The sequence below is a fragment of the Cibotium barometz genome, chromosome 3 (genome assembly GCF_041138505.1).
Source record: "Cibotium barometz isolate CiBa-2024 chromosome 3, ASM4113850v1, whole genome shotgun sequence".
Classification (NCBI taxonomy): Eukaryota; Viridiplantae; Streptophyta; class Polypodiopsida; order Cyatheales; family Cibotiaceae; genus Cibotium; species Cibotium barometz.
Window position 1 is genome coordinate 7408916 of NC_141048.1, and position 19051 is coordinate 7427966.

Below are 19051 nucleotides of genomic sequence, written 5' to 3' on the forward strand. Positions count from 1 at the left end.
AGTTTTTCCACGCGCATATACACGCGTTTTTTGCCGGGTATATACACGCATTTTTTGCCGGGTGTATACACGCGTTTCTGCAGACAGAAAACTGCCGCGTTTCAGATTTCAGGGTTTGCAGGCATTTGACTTGTGTAATGACAATGTGTGAGTCAAGAGACAGCCCATGATGTACATGATGATGTTTGTTGCAGGTTCTTTATGGATATTCCAGGTTCTTCATCCGATCCATTTGCGTACAGCAATTGGTTGATGGAGATGATGAATCACTTTGGGCGCCAACCTGGTCCGGTTGAGCTTACAGAGTATATGTATGTCCATCCCCCTCCTTCCCTGCCTGGTGTCTATACCCCTGTCGTGAGTATCCAGGGCACTCCAGTGCCGTCTATTCCTCCGAGTCCGACGAGACGGCATGCAGCTTCTCCTCTTCCACGTCCACCGAGGAGACATACCTCGTCCCAGACACACTCACGTACACCCTCATAGCCACCATCACGTGCTCCCTCAGAGCCACCGTCACGTCAGGGCTCACAGCCACCGTCACGTAGACAATCCCCCAGTCGTGACTCCACCCGCAGCAGTAGGAAGAGTGGGAGTGGGGGAGGATGCGGCGGGTGCTTTGGTGGGGGAGGTGGGGGAGGTGGGGGAGGTAGTAGGGCACGGGGTGAGAGAGGAGATAGAGGGAGAAGAGTTAGAGGAGACAGTTCGGAAGAGGAGGAGATGAGAGAGATGGAGAGAGTGGTTTGCTATGATGTGACGGATAGGGGCGGGATAGTGATGGATGCGAGGGGGAGGGAGGTAATGGAATACATGCGTGGGGTAGTATCAAACTCATATAGAAATTGTTTTATTAAATTTAAAGATCAAAATAGCCGATTAGTTGGGGAGGTGATAGAGGCTGTACACAGTCGGTACCCCAATCCCCCACATGCTACATTCTCGGATGTATGGGGAAGGACGCGAATAAGGGAGATCTTAAGTAATAAAAGATCTCACCTTAAAAAACTCGCGTACGATGACCGGTTAAATGTAGCTGCGGGTGGCTATCCTGCCGAGAAACCTGCCACTGCGCACAAACGCGAGTGGAAGGAGGCAAAGAAACGAGCAGAGGGTGGCGTGAAGAGCAGGCAGCATGTGGAGGCACGACGGATCCAGATGGAGACCGTTGGATCTTCGCATTTCGGATCTGGCGGCGTCGAGTCATGGGAGGCAGAGTTCGTAAGTATCCTGTCACTTTATTTGATTGTTTACTTAATTCATTGATTCTATGAATTGTTTTAATCTTACAAATTGTGTTGATTATGATACAGCGACGGGTTACGGGGAGGAAGCCCACAACCCACGATACTGCGTATGCTCGCCGGCATAGCAGACGTGACACGTGGGCCATCTTCAGAGCCGAGGGACGTATTACGGACGCGCAGTTTGAGTTGGCCATGAGACCATACGGTCGACAGGTACTTGAAAATTCGTAACGAATGGTTTTGGTTTATTGAATTGCATATATATATATATATATACTTATATACTATATATTACTTGAACAGGCACAAGCTGCTGATGATCCACCGGCCGCCGCTGCAGAGGGTGGACGTGAGCACTACTCCTCGGACATTCCGACCGATGCGAGCTCATCTGAGCATGAGGGGAGCACCGAGTCATCATCTGGGTCTGAGTAGTACTCAGATTTGTAGTATCACATTCCATATTTAGGATGTGATTGTATATATTTTTTTGTAAACTCAAGCCATGGGCTACTTCGAGATATGGACTCCCTTGTATACATGTATGAAATTTTGATAGTAATATTGAATTGATTGATCGATAGTATTACATTCATGGCTGTCTTGAATCGTGTAATGACAATGTATGCATTCATGTCGTTCTTGTCTTAATCTCCCTCGTGCATATGTTCTTCGTGGATGGTCTAATGCACCAAAAACCCTAAACCAGAGAGTGCTATTGGGTGCTGGAATGCTGGAACAGTATTCAGGCACCAAATAGCACTCTCTGGATTTTTTTTTTGCTCTCTGTTCGCGTGTATAAACGCGTCAAAACTGCTAAAAATTGCGTGTATCTGCGCGGATACACTGGAAATAACGCGTGTATACACGCGTATAAACTGGCAGTAACGCGTGTATAAGCGCATCTAAATAAAAGAAACGCGTGTACAGACGCAAGTAAAAACGCGGCTGGGACATTGGAACTAAACAGGATGCGGCTATACACCCGTGTATAACTGCGTCTAATAGAATAAGACGCGTGTATACTGGCGTGTATTAACGCGTCTGAAAAAAAAAACGCGGCTAAACACCCGTGTATACGCGCGTCTGAGAGGCACTGTACACGCGTTTTTACACGCATGTCTCTGGCCGCGAGAATACACGCGCTGATACACGGGCCCGCTACTTTTTTTCACAAGTCATTTTTAGCGGCTAAGAGCGCGGGTATGAGCCCAATCCCTTGTAGTGTGTCCTCCTACAATTCCAGAGTGGGCTTGCTTTAAAATAGAGACGTATTCATCCTCCCAGACACATCACCTCATGATTCCTTCTTTCCCCTGCCTATAGACTTGTCTTGGGTGATGATCAACTGATAGGGGGTAACTTTTTTGATGAGGTGTCTTGCTATGTCCTTGTTAATTGGTGCTCTGGTCGATAGGCCATTAACTAAGAAGTGTGCAACTTCTTTTCCCCATTCAGGAACTAAACATAGCTAGCAAGTCATCATCGACACCCATCAGTGGCTCTCCATTAGGAATGTGCGACAGATGGTCGGCCAATACATGTTGTGAGCCTTTTTGTACTATTACGATAAAGTCAAATTCTAGCAGAATTTCAAGCCATCTGTTAATTTTTACCACAGGTACAGGGTTTATTTACCAAGTAAAGAAGAGCGTGATGGTTGACAAAGAAAATGAACTTGGTTCCAAAAGTAATGGCAAAACTTTTTAACAGTATAGACCATGGCAAGCCTTTCTCTTTCCGAAGAAGCTAGGCAAACATTGCAATGCTTCTATCGTCGTGGACCACACAAGGTGGCAAACTGTCCAACTTGGAATGTCATCTTAACACCTATAATTATTTACACCTTATGTGAATGATGTGCAATCGATCACATGTTCATAGACTGCCAAAGGAGAGCTACAAAATTTCACTCACAATACTCAACACTCATCAACACCTTAAGTGTGTATAATGGGGCATGGTTGTTCATAGTACCTCTAAATGTACTTGGGAATAAAAACTAACAATGATCTAACAACTTGGGAGTTGAAACTTATTAATGATGAATATACATTAGTTTATGTGCCAAAAACTCAGAATCTAAAGGCTCAAGTGATTCTCTAATCTATCAAGAATTTCACATTATTGGGCCAAACAATTGGTAAGAATATAGCTTGGCGACATGTGATTCTTTTTAAAGGAACAAAGTAAGGATGGGAAAGAGTAGATAAAATGTTTTCACGAACAATCTCTTTGTTCAATAAATTTGTGTGATGCAAACTTCCATTGGTTGCTCTGATCATCAAGGTCGGGAGTTGTGTAGCTACGGATAAGATTCCTTCCTATTGGGAGTTGTGCAACCATGGATAAGATTTCTTCTTATAAGTTATGTCTCGGCTGATTACCCTTAAGTTTCTTTGGCTCATGAGCAAAGACTTATGTAACCAAGGGTTTCATTTTATATGGAAATGATTTATTTCAAATTATGTTCTATTAAAGAGTATGCTAATAGAAATGGATACATCTTTCTAATCCTCTCTATCCTACATTTGTATGGTTAGTTCTTTAAAAAACTTAGGAATAATAAGTTTTAAAGTGTGGTAGAAAAGATTGGTATTGCAGAGTCAACACATAAATTTATAACATGCAAACATTACTGATCACACTTAAGAAGCTTGTAACCATTGTTCAATCTCGTTTAAACTGATATTGTAGAGTCAACACATAAAATGATAACATGCAAACGTTACTGATCACTCTTAAGAAGCTTGTAGCCATTGATCAATCTCGTTTAAACTCTGATAAACATTTAATGATGGACCAATCTAAGTAAGCATAACCTTCTACTCAAGTAACGTGTAACCTTGGCTGGTTACCAACCAAACAACCAATACAACTTCGTCAATGTGAAAAATATGCACAAATCGTGTACGTGGGAGGGTTCACTTTATCGCTTTTATTTATGAATATAATGACATGATTGTGGCATTTCATGTTCAAATCGTGTACGTGGGAGGGTTCACATTATCGCTTTTATTTATAAATATAATGACATGATTGTGGCATTGCATGTTCAAATCCTTGTCTATGAATATCAGTTACATCTGCAGTTTGTAGCTCGATGGTAGAGGGGGGGGGGAGGGGGGGGGCCTAATCCTTCAATTAAAGGTTGAGCATACTTTTCGTATTTCTCCATCATCGTCACCACCTACTTTCACTTCGATGTTGCTCATCTTAACCATGGAGCTAGCAAAGGCCGAATCAAACGATGATCCCCCACCGAGAAGGCCACCAATGAGGCCACCAATGAGCCCTCCAAGCCCCCCGCTCTTATTAATCCCTCCATATCTTCTCACATAATCGGCTGTGGTGTCGTCGGACATGAACCTCTGATCAGACTCTAGCACGCCATAGCCTTTGTTCAAGTTCTTGAAGAAGCTAGTGTCAAAGGTGGTCTGGCTTCCTCTATCCAACGCCACCTTGGTCGACCCATCTCCATTGGCCGGACATAGGTCTTGCAGCTCCCCCACAAAATCACTATTGATGGAGGGGTCAGACTGGCCTGATTCTGTGTAGTCGTAAAGCCTATAGCTGAAGAATCTGCAGTCGGTCTGTCCAATCGTGTGGGCACCTACACACACCCAAAAAAAAATCATTATAGAGGTTAATTAAACGTTAATCTAACATGAAGTATAAGCAGATAGAGTGGTTGAGAAATATACAGCTGCATCAATCTAACGAGAAATTATTACACTCATACTCATTTATGAAAAGCTTGTCACTCATAAGCTTAAGTGACACAGGACTAGATCCAAAGGATTATGATATAATCGCACAAACTCAATTAAAGAGCTTGTGATAAACATTGAATATATCGACACGTAACTAGACCCACAATTGATAATTATCCACAGTACGTATATTATACTCGGACGGAGTGTGCTAATTTAGAAGGTTACTCCAGATACTATATATCGACATGAGAATTGAAATCGTAATAGCTTACCACTGAGTAACACAAGGTCTTCTACTGAGAGCCCTTTTTCAGCAAACTTCTGCTTGAGGATGACGATGGCGTCTGTGGGCGAAGGCATGTTCGATGCATCTGAAGCAGAAGACACTCTCCCATCTAGTCGTCCAAGAGGAACACGCCAACTAGGCCCCTTGCTCTGATAATTAATTATAGGAGAAGTTCGATCACATGATCGATAAAGACATCACAAAGATTTCTGCTCTTTGATCATTGTAATCTCTCTCTCTCTCTCACATGCGCGCTCTCTCTCGCGCGCTCTCTCTCTCTCACACACTCACACACATCACATAGACCCACGCACCCACATACAGCCTGCCTCCCTCCGACCTCCTCTCTCTCTCTCTCTCTCTCTCTCACACACACACACTCTCCCGCGCGCGCGCGCGCACACACACAAAAACGATCAGTTATAGAGTGTATTCAAAGGTCAACATCTATAGATTGTTTTCAGGTTGCATTTCCAATCCGTTGAACCTCACGTGCTATTTCTTGTTTTCAATATTGACGGATTTATATAATGGGTTATAGTATGTGTATGCATGCATACGTATAATCATAATTATTGCCTGAGGATAAATCATATGCTTGTGCGATCCAAACAATTTGTTAGCAGCATGCAATTTGATCGATCATACCAGCTCCACGGCGTCTTTGGCAGCGAGGGCGAGTATGTCGGCGCAGGAGACAACTCCAGGGCACACCGCCTCAATCTTGGCCTTGGCATCGTCGATGACCTCGAACCCTCGGAGCCCTTGATTGGCTGGCGCCAACCTCTCCGCGTTGGGTCCTCTGATGAGCACGGATCCGTCACACCCCTGCGCAATAATTCAACCTCTGATCAGCACGTACTTATCAACAGATTTATAAGTAGTACTGGGCCTGCTTAAGACGTTTGTATAATTAACTAAGCTCACCCGGACAAAACAGTCGTGGAAATGCAGGCGCAGCAGGCCTGCAGGTATGCTGATGTCCGATTGCGTGTGCATTAGAACTGTCGACTTCACTATGGACTCTGCATTCGGGCAAGAGCTGTCGTAGAACCCAATGTGGGTCTGCGCAAGCACTGCGCTCATGAAGCTGGGGCTTAAGAGAGAGATCGCGGCCAAATTGGTCAGAGCAATACTTATTAAAAGAGCAAGCTTAAAAGAAGCAGCCATATTGAGCTTCCTACACCTTCCACTCTCCTTCACACACACACATACACACAAAAGCTGATGAGGATCAACTTACAAGAGTATGCTGCACGTTGATATATATAAAACAGCGGAAGTGTGGTCGCCTACCAGCTTTCAAAGGAACTATGAAAAGGTGAGTGTGCGCTGTGGCTCTATTAGCTAGTGAAACTAAAATACACACAGTTTGTCACCCCTCCCCCCCACTCACTCACTCACTCTCTCCAACTCACCCACCCAAACAAAAAAATAAATAATATACACAGTTTGTCACCCCTCCCCCTCACTCACAGTTTGTCACCCCTCCCCCTCCCTCACTCTCTCCCACTCACCCACCCAAAAAATAAATAAAAATAAAAATAAAAAAAACCATCAAACGTCCGAATGAGAGAAGAAAGCACAAGAAAAGGAAACGGCCCCACAAAAAACCCTATTTCCACCGAATTTGCTGCTGAAAAGGTTGTGGGTCGGAAAGCTGAACTTGAAACTCAGAATCAATATAAAGTGCACTAGTATTCTTAGTGGCCTTTGACAAGTGTCAATCCTACCCTTCCATCTGTAAAACAATGTAAGCAGATGTGATTATTATTTATCGTTTGTGTACACATAATTTTTGCTCACAATAAGAAGTCATGGAGGTCTATTTTGTATTTTCGAAAATTTCAAATTATGCTTTGACTGGTGTATTATTGTTTGTGTTTATAATAAAAACACTACATAGTGGCATGACACCCTTTTCTGTAAGTATAGTTGTTGTTTACAATAAAAACACTACATAGTGGTATGACACCCTTTTGCAAATGGGTATTTGCAATTTGTTTTAAAAAGGATAGACAATGAACTTGCTTAGGTTAGACTAATAGGCGCAAAATATTTTTGAAAGAACTAGATAATGAGCTTCATAGTGGGTGTGGTTGACCCTCAAAAGAAAATCCATTCATCACAAATTTTCCACTTAAAAAAGGCAAAGTTGTTTTTAAACTTCTTTTACCACTTAATTTGTGGTTTGAGTGTAAAGAATGATGACCATGATTATCTCTTCCATCCTTTAAGAGGAATAGCGTGTCTATATTCCTAATTCACTGAATTTCTAGTGCTATCCTTGTGTTAGGAACGAATGGAAAGAGACGACCACCCACAACTTTAAGAAAGCCTACATCCCATAATGGTTTGCAATATAAGTGGGGGTTGTACCTCAACTTAAAAGGTACATCAACTTGCCAAGTTGTGTGTACTTAACTCAAATACACAATTGTGCTACCATATCCTCAGCATGATGACTACTATTTGACATGTGATGCCATCAAAAGCTTAAAAATTAAAGAATAAGAAAACCATTTTGATGCAAAAGAGACATGTTAAGAATCCAATGTTGATGGCATAAATTTATTGGTATTATTTTTTGTGAAGCTCTTTGTCCGATGTAATATTGCCAGTGATTGGTGGGAGTTGTACTTTATTGTGATTCTTTCTCTCTAAATACCTTAATATAAAATGCAAGACACTATAAAGTTCAAACAATTTGTACTTAGGAGTCTTCAACTAGGTAAAACCGAATTGCCCTCATGAATTTTAGATTAAACTATCACACATCTAAATTTTTTAAAAAAATCAGAGGCATAGCCAACATATTGATATAGCAACTTTCTTCTAATAATGTAAGCATGAAACCTAGCCCCATGTAAACAAGTGGAGCTCCTAATATGGTTTAGTAAGTTGCACCCATTCTCTTTTTTTAATAATTTGAATATGACCCAAAAACATCCTTGCTCCACCTGTTATATAGCTAGTTCCCACAAGCATCATTGCTCTCACATCCTTTGCCAATTGATCTTTCCGCTCTTATCCTAGCTCTTAGCGAGAGAGAACTTGCAAACTGAAAGCTATAGCATTGTTCCACTCAAAGTAGTAGTGTCTACCAAGTGTAGGAATTTTCACAAAGATCGCATCATGCATCACCATTACAATGAGCCAGCTAGTCTCAACCCTAAAAAAGCTATAGGCCTCGAAGGGTCCAATTATGAAACTAGAACTACTTTAAGGCATTATATCACACCATGTGTCAATTATATCACACATTATATCAGCATCACATTGTGCCTCCATACTCATACCCATAGGATTGCATGAATCACCAACCTTTAAAAGACCTCTCCTCAGATAGTTTAGTTCTTGGATGTTAAAAGATTCTTTATCCTAGTTGCTCTAACCTATATCGTAGGGCTTAGCTAGTTCAATGAAATCTAAGGGGATTCACTATGTAGAAAAGACCTTTAAAAGACCTCTCCTCAAATAGTCCAGTCCTTGGATGTTAAGAGATTTTTTTTCCTCATCACTCGAACATATATCATGGTGCTTAGCTAGTTCAGCCAAATCTAAGGGGATCCACTCTATAGAAAATTTATATATCGTGTGCGTTCAAGTGGTATTTTGAAAATACCATATCTGTAAGTAGAGTATTTAAAATGTTCGTTTTTCTATATAAACATATATTTTTTTTCAAAGTACAGTAATAAGCTCTCTAATGTAAGTATATTTCTACAAATTTATCTCAACATTTTGAATTAAACTATTTGATACATTTACATATTTCAAATGCACCCCCCAAGAGACAAATTAAGAAAATCTCATGAGCCAACTCTTGTAGAGAGGTAACTTGTCGTGTATGTTATCACACTTCAACAACTATGTATCTCATGGGTTACAATATCCTTGATCCTCACTCACTCACTAATCCTAATTCATAACATAGTTACAAGGGTAGAGAAAACACTAGCTTTATTGCATACATGGAGAATTGTGTGGAGAAAGAGTTACAAGGGTAGAGAAAACACTAGCTCTATTGCATATATGGAGAATTGTGTGTTAAAAAGATGAGAAATTAGCTTTAATTCTTCATAAGTCTTTTCTCATTAGGCCTCTCAGGAGTAAGTGACCCAAGGATTCCTATCGTTAGTTACAAGGTTGTTACAAGCATTTCACCTTGACATTAGTTGGGTTTCTCATGCTCTATATAAAATGTACAAGGCATAACTACATTTAACTATGTTAACTACGTTACCTGAAATTTTACATATTTCAACATGATTCCTGTGTGTTTTGGGCATCGTTTCGGCTCTATTAATTTTTCATCGTATGCACTTTGTGGAAGTGTCAATTTTGACTATGTATGTCCAATTTTTAGTTCAATGCAAACTTGTAACATAAATTTGGTTTACGAAAGAATGAGATTAGAGAGGTTTAATTGCTAATATCTCCTTCAATCTTGCCTGAAATTCAAAACTAAGCATACATTTGGATTCTCGGTAATGAGATTGAGCTAACCATAACTTCAAAGCACATTTTAGGGCTAGTGGAGATTAATGCTAATTATGCATCAACACCAATAGAGGATAATTAGTGAGCTTTAATTGCTTATAGCTCCTTCAAAAAGCCTCAATTTCCATAAAACTAATTATAGAATTGGATACCTTGTGCTGAGTTGAGCTATTAGAAGCATCACACACATTGCTCAATAATTGCACTGAGTTTTGCCAAAAATTAATGGTGTAATTATGAGACCTTTACACCACGTTTTTGGTTGCTGACACAATGAATCTTTGTTTAGTGATTCTACATTTGGACTACACCTACCTAGTTCAACTAAGTTATGGCATACTTATCTTGCCAGAGCTCACATTACGGACCACTTGTATATAGGACAACCAACATAATACTTTAGTACTTATATTGGTTTTCACTTATCTTTTGTAGACCTCTTTTGAGAGCAAGAACAAGAAGAAGATTTCAACCTTTCATCTTGGTGTGTGTCTTATCCATCGTTATGTGAGTGTGTATGTGCTTGCAAGAGCTCAAGCTCTCTCTTCTCAAGCTAAGGAGCTCTCTCTTCTCAGGCTAAGGAGCTGAGTGGCAAGCAAAGGAAGCCTATGAAGTTAAAGGAAGTGGTATACAGGTAAGAGCATCATCATATTCTTCCTTATTGTTTCGGCACGACACTCCCTCTACAGCTCTGGGAGCTACATGTCTCTACCACGATTGACGAGTTATCTTCGTAGGTGCAAAGGTTCATGTATGGTGTGTAGTACTTTGTATTGAAATTTGATGGCCAAATTCACATTTTAGACACGTTTCGGCCCTTGTAAATATTTTTGGGCACTTTTGGAAAGTTTTAATTTGGAACTATTTCTGTCCGAACTTTGGTTTTTTGCAGTGCAACGGGTGTGCAAATAGTTATTGCACATATATTACTGATTGTGGGTGTATGTACATGTACTCTGTGTTGTGACTAGAGTATATATATATACACTAGTGACATGTTGTGACATACAAATTATATAGAAGTACCGCTGCAACAAGTACTATTGTGTTACATGTTGCATACAGAAATTGTATGTTTACAGATTTCTAATAGTTGCAAGCAAATATGTCTAACAACATCAACCAAATTGTCAGCTTGCAAGGATAACTTTGATGCATGGAAGTTTAAAATGACCAATTTTTTGATGGAAATAGGATTTTGGGACTATGTTTAAGGAGACAAATAGGAGCCTCTAGAATTGCCCGAAGAGAATGTTATTGCAACATAGATAAAGGAATTTAAAGATTTAAACCAAGGTGTAATGAAAGTCATGTATTGGCTTTCAGTTAGTGTGATAGACACTATGATAGGGCATATATAGGATGCCAATACTCCAATAGTTATATGACAAAACTTGGTGAAGATGTTCAAGATAGACACAAAGGCAAGGAAGTTGCGGCTAAAATAGGAGCTGCATATAGTGGAGATGTTCAAGATAGACACAAAGGCAAGGAAGTTGCGGCTAAAATAGGAGCTGCATATAGTGGAGAAGAATAACATGTCTATCAATAAGCATGCGTTGAAGATCAAGAGTATTGTTAAAGATCAAGAGTATTGTTAAATCCCTTGAATCTATTAATGGTTAAGTGGAAGACGATGACTTGGTGAGCGTCTATTTGAATGAGCTTGGCAAAGAATATAAGCTATTCAAGACCTCTATTACTGTAAGAGACAATGTTCCCTACTTTTGGGATTTGGTTGTTGAGATATCGAGCTCGTCTAGTGAGGCGGTGGACACTGACCCGCCTAGGGGATAGGCCCCACACTTACACCACTGGCATGGTTGGTGAGATCTTGGGTGATATGCAGCCAGTGGGATGACAGGCTGTGTGACAGCCATTCTAGAGACTGGCATAGTTATAGCGCCAGCTCATTTAGTCGGGTTCACACTATAGAGAACCCGTGTATGTATTTGGTTGAGTACCTCTCATATTGTGTGTACTCTTATTCTTGTATATGGTGTGTTGAGTAAAGAAGAAGAAGATTTTTAGCCTCTCACCTTGTGTGTTCTCTATTAGGGTTTTGTGAGTGTGTGTGTGTGCTTGCAAGAGCTCAAGCTCTCTTCCCCCCTGCATCTTTTCATGGTATCAGAGCCTGGTTCGTGCTAAGGGCTGAGTTGCAAGCAAGAGAACCACAGGAAGCGGTACGAGGGTAAGAGCTTCAACTACTCTTCCCTATTTGTGTTGGTGACTAAACGAGAGGCATCGGCAACGATCTCTGATTGAGGAGCTTTCTTCGTGGGAGTAAAGCTATAGGGCAACTATACTGTCCTATCGGACAGGTCCTATCGGACAGGTCCTATCGGACAAAAGTTTCTGGGCTAAAAACGCGTTTCGGGCACATCTGGACCTCCGTTTTTCAGAAAGCAGGCGATTTCGAGCACTGCGGGTAAGTCATCAATTCTCTGCAGAACTCTGTTTTAAGAACTACAAGAAGACAGATTGACTGTGCAAACACTGTGGGTGCTGCAAAGAGGTCTACAGTTGCCATTGGGTGTATGTCACATTGAGGTCACTGGTTGTGACATTTGAGTGGACTGCGGTATCACTGTGCAGAAAATACAGCAGTTGTGTAGGAAAAACCAGAGTGTAGTTTCTGGTAAAATTGTGTGTTTGGGAAGATGTCTAATGATGGCATAACACAAATTGTGGCTGAGAAGCTGGATAAGAATAACTTCCATACTTGGAGGTTCAGGTTGACGAATTTCCTGATGGGAAAAGGCTATTGGGACTACATAGAAGGTGAGCATGAAGAGGCACCGGAGATACCGGAATCCGACTGCTGCAGATGTGAAAGAGTTTAAAGACTGGAACCAAGGAGCCAGGAAAGTCATGTATTGGCTCTCCATTAGTATACAGGACACCATGATTGGGCACATTCAGGATGCCAAGTCCCCCAAGGAGGCGTGGGACACCTTGGTAAAGCTTTATGAAACAAATACCAAGGCACGTAAGATACAGTTGAAGAATGAACTTCATACTGTGGAGAAAAAGAGCATGTCTGTGAATGACTATGCGTTGAAGATAAAGGGCATTGTGGAATCCCTTGCATCTATTGGTGTGTTAGTAGATGATGATGATAAGGTGGAGGTCTGTCTACGTAGCCTCGGGCCACAATACAAGGCGTCCAAGACGTCTATTCAGACTCGGGAAAACATTCCCAACTTTACAGATTTGTTGTCTATGCTGATTATCGAAGAGAAGAGTTTGGGTGAAGACCAACAGTCTTCACAAAGCAAAAACAGTTCAGAGCAACAGGCCTTCTACACGAGTTCAGGAAGAGGACGAGGTAGAGGAGGCCGTCGACGCGGTCAAGGAGGTAGCCGAACAGGTAATCAGAATTATGGCCAGCAGCAGCAGCAACAACAACAGTCCCAGAATCAACAACAACAACAACACGCAGGTGGAAGAGGCAAATTCAGAGGCAGGGGGAGTCAAAGATGCCGTGGAAATTGGCAAAGGCAATATAATGATGCACGTGAATGCTAATATTGTGGTAAGCCTGGACATGTGCAGGCAGAATGTTATAATAAGAAGCAGGCTGATATGCAAAATGGAAAAGTGCAGCAAAACAACTATGCATCCTCAAGCAGAAATAATGAGGATAATGAAAGGTTGTTTGTTATGCAGCATGTCGTTGAATGCCATGTCTGAAAATGTTGATGCAGCACAAAAAGATAATGTATGGTATGTGGATTCAGGTGCTTCAAACCACATGACAAGTCATGGGGAGTGGTTCAAGGAGATGAAAAACCCGAAAAGACCAGGTTTTGTGGAAACAGGGGATGACACTGCTCATCCAATTGCCCATGTTGGAGATGTGCCATTGTCTATGCAGGATGGCAAAGTGAAGTAACTTGCAGATGCTATTGATAGACCATGGAGTGGCAGGCTGCGTCATAATACCAATCCTGCAAATGTGATTAGTACATCACGTAAAGGAAAAGAGAAAGTGATTGAGCCCCTTGGTATGCCTGACATTTCTGCAGGGCATTCTCATGTTGATGGAGAGTCTAGTGGCTCAGATATGAGCCTTGATGAGGAGCTTGGGATTCCAGCTATGAGAACACCTGGTGTAAAGAAGGCTATGGAAGCCATGAATGAAAAGCTACGAAGATCAGGGAGAGTGAAGAACCCTGTGCAGAGATTTACATATGATGGTTATGTGGCACATCACTATGCATATATGGCAAAGGTTATGCAGGTTGTAGAGCCCACATGCATTGATGAGGTTGTTGGAAATGTGTGTTGGGAGAAAGCTCAAAACATTAAGGCTCAAAACAGAGAGAGAATATAGTTTAGGCTATGTATATATGTACATATATATATATTGATGTGTATATATATATATATATTAGTCTAGGTATTTATTAGGTTACACACACACACACACACACATATTAAGCTATATGTATTTTAATAAATGTGTGTGTTGTGTGTGTGTGTGTAGCCTAATTGATATATAGTCTAATATATCTATAGATCCTAAAATAGTTAAAAGGCTAGTCTCTTTGTAAATACACACATATACACACACTAAAATACATATATCCTAATAGATTCTTAGCCTAAAATATATACAATATAATATATAAATATAGACATGTGTGTGTGTGTATTTACAAACAGACTAGCCTTTTATAAAAATAATACTTAGAATCAATAAATATTTGTATATTTTTTTATATATTTATAGATACATATATATTTGTATATTTTTTAGAAAAAAAATTTATCGTGACCATTCTCAATTGTGATTGCTCCACCTTGTTTTATCATTTCAACCGCCTACATTCTCAATCGTGATTGCTCCACCTTGTTTTATCATTTCAACCGCCTACATTCTCAATCGTGATTGCTCCACCTGTTCTTTCGTTTTGATATTTTCATTTCACATTTTTGTCTCTCCTGTACTTTCTGCATCTTCGTATTGCCTTCCCTATGGAGCACACTGTCACCTTTGAGTGGGAGCTTGATGGCTGCTGTAGTAAAAAATCTCAAACTTTAATACTTCTCCACTAGACCACGCTTGTCAGTTCATGGATATTGTTGAGATATTGAGCTCATCTAGTGAGGCGGTGGACATTGATGACCCGCCTGGGGGATAGGCCCCACACTTACACCACTGGCATGGTTGTTGAGATCTTGGGTGATATGCGGCTAGTGGGATGACAGGCTGTGTGACAGCCATTCTAGAGACTGGCATAGTTATAGCGCCAGCTCATTTAGTCGGGTTCACACTATAGAGAACCCTTGTATATGTATTGGTTGAGTACCTTTCATATTATGTGTACTCTTATCTTATATATGGTGTGTTGAGTAAAGAAGAAGAAGATTTTTAGCCTCACCTTGTGTGTTCTCTATTAGGGTTTTGTGAGTGTGTGTGTGCTTGCAAGAGCTCAAGCTCTCTTCCCTCCTGCATCTTTTCATGGTATCAGAGCCTGGTTCGTGCTAAGGGCTGAGCTGCAAGCAAGAGAACCACAGGAAGCGGTACGAGGGTAAGAGCTTCAACTACTCTTCCCTATTTGTGTTGGTGACTACACCCTTGTTGGGGGATGAGGAGATGGATGCACTATATGGAAATGAGACTTGGGATTTAGTGCAATTGCCTGAAGGCAAGAAAGCCATTGGATGCAAGTGGGTGTACAAAGTAAAACATAATAGTGATGGAAGCATAAACAGGTACAAGGCTAGATTGGTTGCCAAAGGGTATGCGCAGACATATGGCATTGATTATGAAGGAACTTTCAGCCCAGTTGCCAAGATGGCAACAGTGAGAGTTGTGATAGCATGGCTGCATCAAAGCAATGGTCTTTACATCAGATGGATGTAAAGAATGCATTCTTGCATGGGGATTTGCAAGAAGAGGTGTATATGTTGCAGCCACCTGGTTATGAGGATGTGAGTCACCCCGAGCATGTTTGCAGGCTGAAGAAAGCCTTGTATGGCTTAAAGCAAGCACCAAGAGCATGGTCTGACAAGATTTCTGAATATCTTGTCACTATTGGCTTTCATGTAGCCAATGCATATTTCTCGCTGTATGTGAGACATGGTGATAGAGGGGTTGTGCTTGTTGTCATCTATGTAGATGACTTGATTATTACGGGGGACCATGATGCAGAGATCTTTGATGTAAAGATCTTGCTTAGACAGAAGTTTGAGATGAAGGAGCTAGGGGAGCTCAGATATTTCTTAGGCATTGAGGTGATTAGGTCACCACATGGTATTGGATTACTGCAGAGATAGTATGGCTTGGACATGTTGTCCAAGTATGGTATGACAAGCTATAAGCCTATCTCAGTGCCTTTGGATCAGAATGGCAAGTTGAGTGCAGATTCAGGAGAGATCTTGGAGGAGGTATGTATAGGCGCATAGTAGGAAGCTTGATCTACATGACGATCACCAGACCAAATTTGAGCTATGCTGTTGGATTGGTGAGTCAGTTTATGCAAGTTTCACACGGAAACCGCATTTGGATGCATTGAGATGCATACTGAGGTATGTGAGGTCTACTTTGCATTGTGGACTATTCTATGAGACTGGGACAGAGATATGTGTACATGGGTACACATATGCTGATTGGGCTAGTAGTATCTCAGATATAGAAGATCTACCAGTAAGTGGCTTCATGTTTTCTTTGGGGAGTGCTGCTGTGACTTGGAGGAGCAAGAAGCAGCCTATGGTTGCTCTATCGAGTACAGAGGCCGAGTACAGAGGAGCTTCTATGGCAGCATGTGAGAAAGCTTGGTTGAGAAAGCTACTTGCAGATTTGGGTCTATCAGTGGATAGACAAGTTGTCATTTTTTGTGACAACATTAGCAGTATACAGTTGGCCAGGAACCCAGTATTTCATGCTCGTACGAAGCATATAGAGGTCCACTACCACTTCGTCAGAGAGAAGGTCTTGGCAGGAGACCTTGACCTTGTTTATGTCAGCACAGAGGATCAGGTAGCTGACATCTTCACCAAAGCATTGGGTACAGAGAAGCTCCGCAGATTCAGGGCTTTGCTTGGTGTACATGAGATGGAGTTGAGCTCGAGGGGGAGTGTTGAGATATCGAGCTCGTCTAGTGAGGCGGTGGACACTGATGACCCGCCTGGAGGATAGGCCCCACACTTACACCACTGGCATGGTTGGTGAGATCTTGGGTGATATGCGGCCAATGGGATGACAGGCTGTGTGACAGCCATTCTAGAGACTGCCATAGTTATAGCGCCAGCTCATTTAGTCGGGTTCACACTATAGAGACCCCGTGTATGTATTTGGTTGAGTACCTTATATTGTGTGTACTCTTATTCTTGTATATGGTGTGTTGAGTGTTGAGTAGAGAAGAAGAAGATTTCCAGCCTCTCACCTTGTGTGTTCTCTATTAGGGTTTTGTGAGTGTGTGAGTGTGCTTGCAAGAGCTCAAGCTCTCTTCCCCCCTGCATCTTTTCATTGGTGTCTATGTTAATCATAGAAGAGAAGTCTTTGGGTGAAGACTGTTTCTCCCAAAACAAGAATAGCTCATCTACTTAGCATGTTCACATTATGGACCGCTTGTACATAGTACTCTAGCACTTATGTTGGTTTTCATGTATCTTTTATAGACCTCTTTTGAGAGCAATAAGAAGAAGAAGATTTCACCCTTCCATCTTTCCAGCTCACTTACTTAGAATGTTCATTATATGGACCACTTGTACATAGTACTCTAGTATCCTTATGTTGGTTTTCACTTAATTTTTGTAGATCTCTTTTGAGAGAAATAAGAAGAAGAAGATTTGAACCTTTCATCTTTGTGTGTGTCTTATCCATTATTGTGTGGTTGTGTGTGTGCTTGCAAGAGCTCAAGCTCTCCCCCCTCCCCCAATATTTTTATTGTGAACTTGAAAAATCCTTAAGGAAGCATCCTTCAAACCCCTAGAGGATTAAAGTGTGGTTCAAATAAGAATTGTTGAACCTAGAGAGACTCAAAAAGGAGGGAAAAAAACCCTATCAGAACCTCTGTGATTGAAAAATGCCATGATTGGCTCTATTACCTTGGAGTTATGGAACCCCATGATGACTTCAGTCAAATGTGGGAAGTCAATAGGGAGGGGGGAGCACATTGGAAAAACTTAGTCTTTCAACTAGGTGGAAATGGAGATATTGGATGTGAAAAAAGATGCTTTGTGCAGACAGACAAAACATGCACACAAACTCAGAGAGAAACATAGACAATAGTGATAGCTAGAATGTAGTCAATAGATATGGAATGAATGGAGTACAAGAGTACAAATAGCCCTAGCCCTAGGGCTGATGTGGCTAACACACAAGAGTGTGTTTACATGGGGAAAAAACCCTTGCAACAAGCACAAGGTAAAAAGTGCTTGTGTGTACAGTGTTTACACCAGGGACTTCTAGGCTAATAAACCCAGCTGAAGTGATTGATGTGAACATGTATAGAGTGTAGAAGAAATTGGGTAAACCCATGTGCCACATTGGCCTATATGTAGGCACATAAATCAAGGCAATCTCAAAATGGCAGTAGAAGACAAATATCTAATAACAAGGGCTGCCAATAGATGACGGAGTCAACACATGCTTGAATAGTTGTGAATGCTACTATACTCAGATTTACAACCTGAAGTGAATGTTGTTGTACTCAGATTTGCAACTTGAAGTGTCTGCCACAGTGTAGGAAATAGTTACCATTCTTGACACCTAAGTTTTTGATCATCATGCCCAGTGATTATGAGGTGGTGGAAACGCATAAAGAAGATCGAGTGCTTTAGTTCTTGCCAATGCTAAGTACTAGAGAAATGCTGAAATTTGCTTAACTCACGCTCCATGAATGATGAACAAAAGATGGATATTGCATAAGGAGAAGACATCCGATATAGTGTGTTGATAAGGGGCAACATGAAAAACTGATATATCAGGAGGCCCCCCTCCATTGGTATAAACTGGATACCCAAATAGTGCAAAAGCCCAATGTCTAAAACATTACATGCATGTTGTAACGTCACGAGCAAATTAATTGTTGAATCCGGTTGGTCAGCAGAGAAGCTCAAATTTTAACGCATCCACGACTAGAACCTGATTATGAGCTCCCAAAGCAGCAAATGGAAAAAATTACTCTTGAGGTAATGCGACAGAAGCAACAAGCGCTATAGCAGCCATTTTGATCCATTTCTCGAGGCAGCATGTGTCTAATTGCTATCACCAAGAAATCACAATGGCTGCATGCTCTTCAAGTAATTCACGATCCATGGAAGTAGAGAAATATGGCAAATTGAGGCTT

General features: G+C 41.3%; 1 protein-coding gene across 2 annotated transcripts; it reads right to left on the reverse strand.

Moving 5' to 3' along the window:
* Positions 1 to 4276: 4276 nt before the first annotated feature.
* Positions 4277 to 6593, reverse strand: LOC147639661 (peroxidase 25-like). Of its 2 annotated transcripts, XM_086822310.1 has the most exons (5): positions 6490 to 6593; positions 6174 to 6322; positions 5895 to 6074; positions 5233 to 5395; positions 4277 to 4857 (listed from the first exon to the last, which is right to left on the reverse strand). In XM_086822310.1, exons 2-5 carry the CDS (start codon positions 6243 to 6245, stop codon positions 4385 to 4387), a joined length of 888 nt encoding a protein of 295 aa, XP_086678436.1. In that variant the 5' UTR covers positions 6246 to 6322; positions 6490 to 6593; the 3' UTR covers positions 4277 to 4384. The 2 variants fall into 2 exon arrangements, with proteins under 2 accessions (XP_086678436.1, XP_086678427.1); XM_086822301.1 differs by lacking the exon at positions 6490 to 6593 and having other exon boundaries at positions 6174 to 6483.
* Positions 6594 to 19051: the final 12458 nt, after the last annotated feature.

Coding starts and splice junctions, on each gene's coding strand:
- LOC147639661 (XM_086822301.1), bottom strand. CDS start 6,416: ATGGCTGCTTCTTTTAAGCTTGCTCTTTTAATAAGTATTGCTCTGACC. Junction 6,075..6,173: donor TCCACGACTGTTTTGTCCGG/GTGAGCTTAGTT, acceptor ATTATTGCGCAG/GGGTGTGACGGATCCGTGCT. Junction 5,396..5,894: donor CCAAAGACGCCGTGGAGCTG/GTATGATCGATC, acceptor ATTAATTATCAG/AGCAAGGGGCCTAGTTGGCG.